A 1,621-nucleotide genomic window follows, 5' to 3' on the forward strand; every position below is an offset into this window, starting at 1 on the left:
GGCTATGTTTTGCGATCCACGCGTCCGCGCACGGTGCGCGTCCGCGTGGGTGACCTTTGAGTGCTTTGAGGACGCGTACGCGCCAGGTGCGCGCACGCGCAGATGGGGTTGCTTTTCCTAATTGTGCATGTATCTATACCACTTTTGACATTTCAACTTCCCCTTTTCCACACAGCTGCCTAAGCACTATAACAGGGCCTTTGACTTGGCAAATCAGCAGTGAATTGAACAAATGATGGAAAATTGAAAATAAAATCTATCTAACAAACATGAAGTCAAGTGTCTATGTACAAGGTTCAAAGGAAGATCATACCATGGTGGGGTGTCTCCCACCTAGCACTTTTGTTTAACGTCCTTAAGTTGGACTTTCAGTGGCTCATTGTGCTTGTTCAAGATTTGCATCCCTCAAGAGGAACACTTCAATCTCCTTGGAGTTCTTTCTTTGCTCACCATGATACAATTTGAGACGGTGACCGTTTACCTTGAAGATATCCGGGCTTGATGGGTGGCGCAGGTGGTAGACCCCATAGGGTTCTACTTTCTCCACTTGGTAAGGTCCATCCCACCTTGATCTTAGCTTTCCGGGTAGTAGTCTCAACCTTGAATTGTAGAGAAGTACTAAGTCACCGGGTTGGAACTCTTTTCTCCTAATGTTTTTGTCATGGATGGCTTTCAATTTTTCCTTGTAGAGTCTAGCATTGTCGTAGGCTTCTTGTCTCAAACATTCTAATTCTGCCAATTGAAGCTTTCTTTCTATGCCAGCTCCACCCAAGTTCATATTACACTCCTTTACGGCCCAATATGCTTTGTGTTCAATCTCCACCGGTAAGTGGCATGCTTTACCATATACAAGCCGGAAGGGGCTCATGCCGATCGATGTCTTGTAAGCCGTCCGATACGCCCAAAGTGCATCGGAGAGTTTAGTGCTCCAATCCGGACCAATTGTTGGTTGTGTTGTTGAGGTGGTGGAGGGTGTTGTTGTTGGTATGATTGAGGTTGTGGTTGTTGTTGGTTCAATTGGAGTTGTTTCAAGATAGATGTCATCTCATTCAAGGATTGAGTTAGAGCGGTGGTTTCACTACTAGTTGATACCTCGTTCACGGTCCTTGAACGGTTGACTCTTCGCCTCATATGTTGATTGGATTCGGCCAAGTCAATGATAAGTTGCCATGCCTCCTCCGCGGTTTTATATTTGGACAAAGAACCATTGCTAGAAGTGTCCAAGAGGGTTCTATCTTGCTCTCGCATCCCTTGACATATGTATCCAAGTAATACTTGAGTGTCAAGCATGTGATTGGGGCATGCATCTAGTAATTTGCGAAACCGTTCCCAATATTCATAGAGTGGTTCCGTTTCACCTTGCACAATACAAGACATTTCCTTTCTTAGCCTATCCATCTTTTCCGGAGGTAGGAATTTATCCAAGAAGCCTCTTCTAAGTAAGTCCCAATCGGAGGTAACTTCACTAGAGAGGGTGTAGAACCATTCTTTAGCCTTGTACTCAAGAGAGAAAGGGAAAGCAAACAACCATATAGCAACTTCATCGGACCCTTCCCGTCTAGTAGTTGAGCATATGCGATGGAAGTCCTTGAGATGTCGAATAGGATCTTGTGCGGGAAGT

At 45.2% G+C, this 1,621-nt stretch overlaps 1 protein-coding gene across 1 annotated transcript; it reads right to left on the minus strand.

Annotated features, from left to right (window-relative positions):
* Positions 1–376: 376 nt before the first annotated feature.
* LOC107472401 (uncharacterized) lies at positions 377–868 on the minus strand. Its single transcript, XM_016091929.2, has one exon. The coding sequence runs from the start codon at positions 866–868 to the stop codon at positions 377–379; it is 492 nt and encodes a 163-aa protein (XP_015947415.2).
* Between the last annotated feature and the right edge of the window lie 753 nt (positions 869–1,621).

The sequence above is a fragment of the Arachis duranensis genome, chromosome 9, assembly GCF_000817695.3.
Source record: "Arachis duranensis cultivar V14167 chromosome 9, aradu.V14167.gnm2.J7QH, whole genome shotgun sequence".
NCBI classification, from domain to species: Eukaryota; Viridiplantae; Streptophyta; class Magnoliopsida; order Fabales; family Fabaceae; genus Arachis; species Arachis duranensis.

Coding starts and splice junctions, on each gene's coding strand:
- LOC107472401 (XM_016091929.2), bottom strand. CDS start 868: ATGAGCCCCTTCCGGCTTGTATATGGTAAAGCATGCCACTTACCGGTG.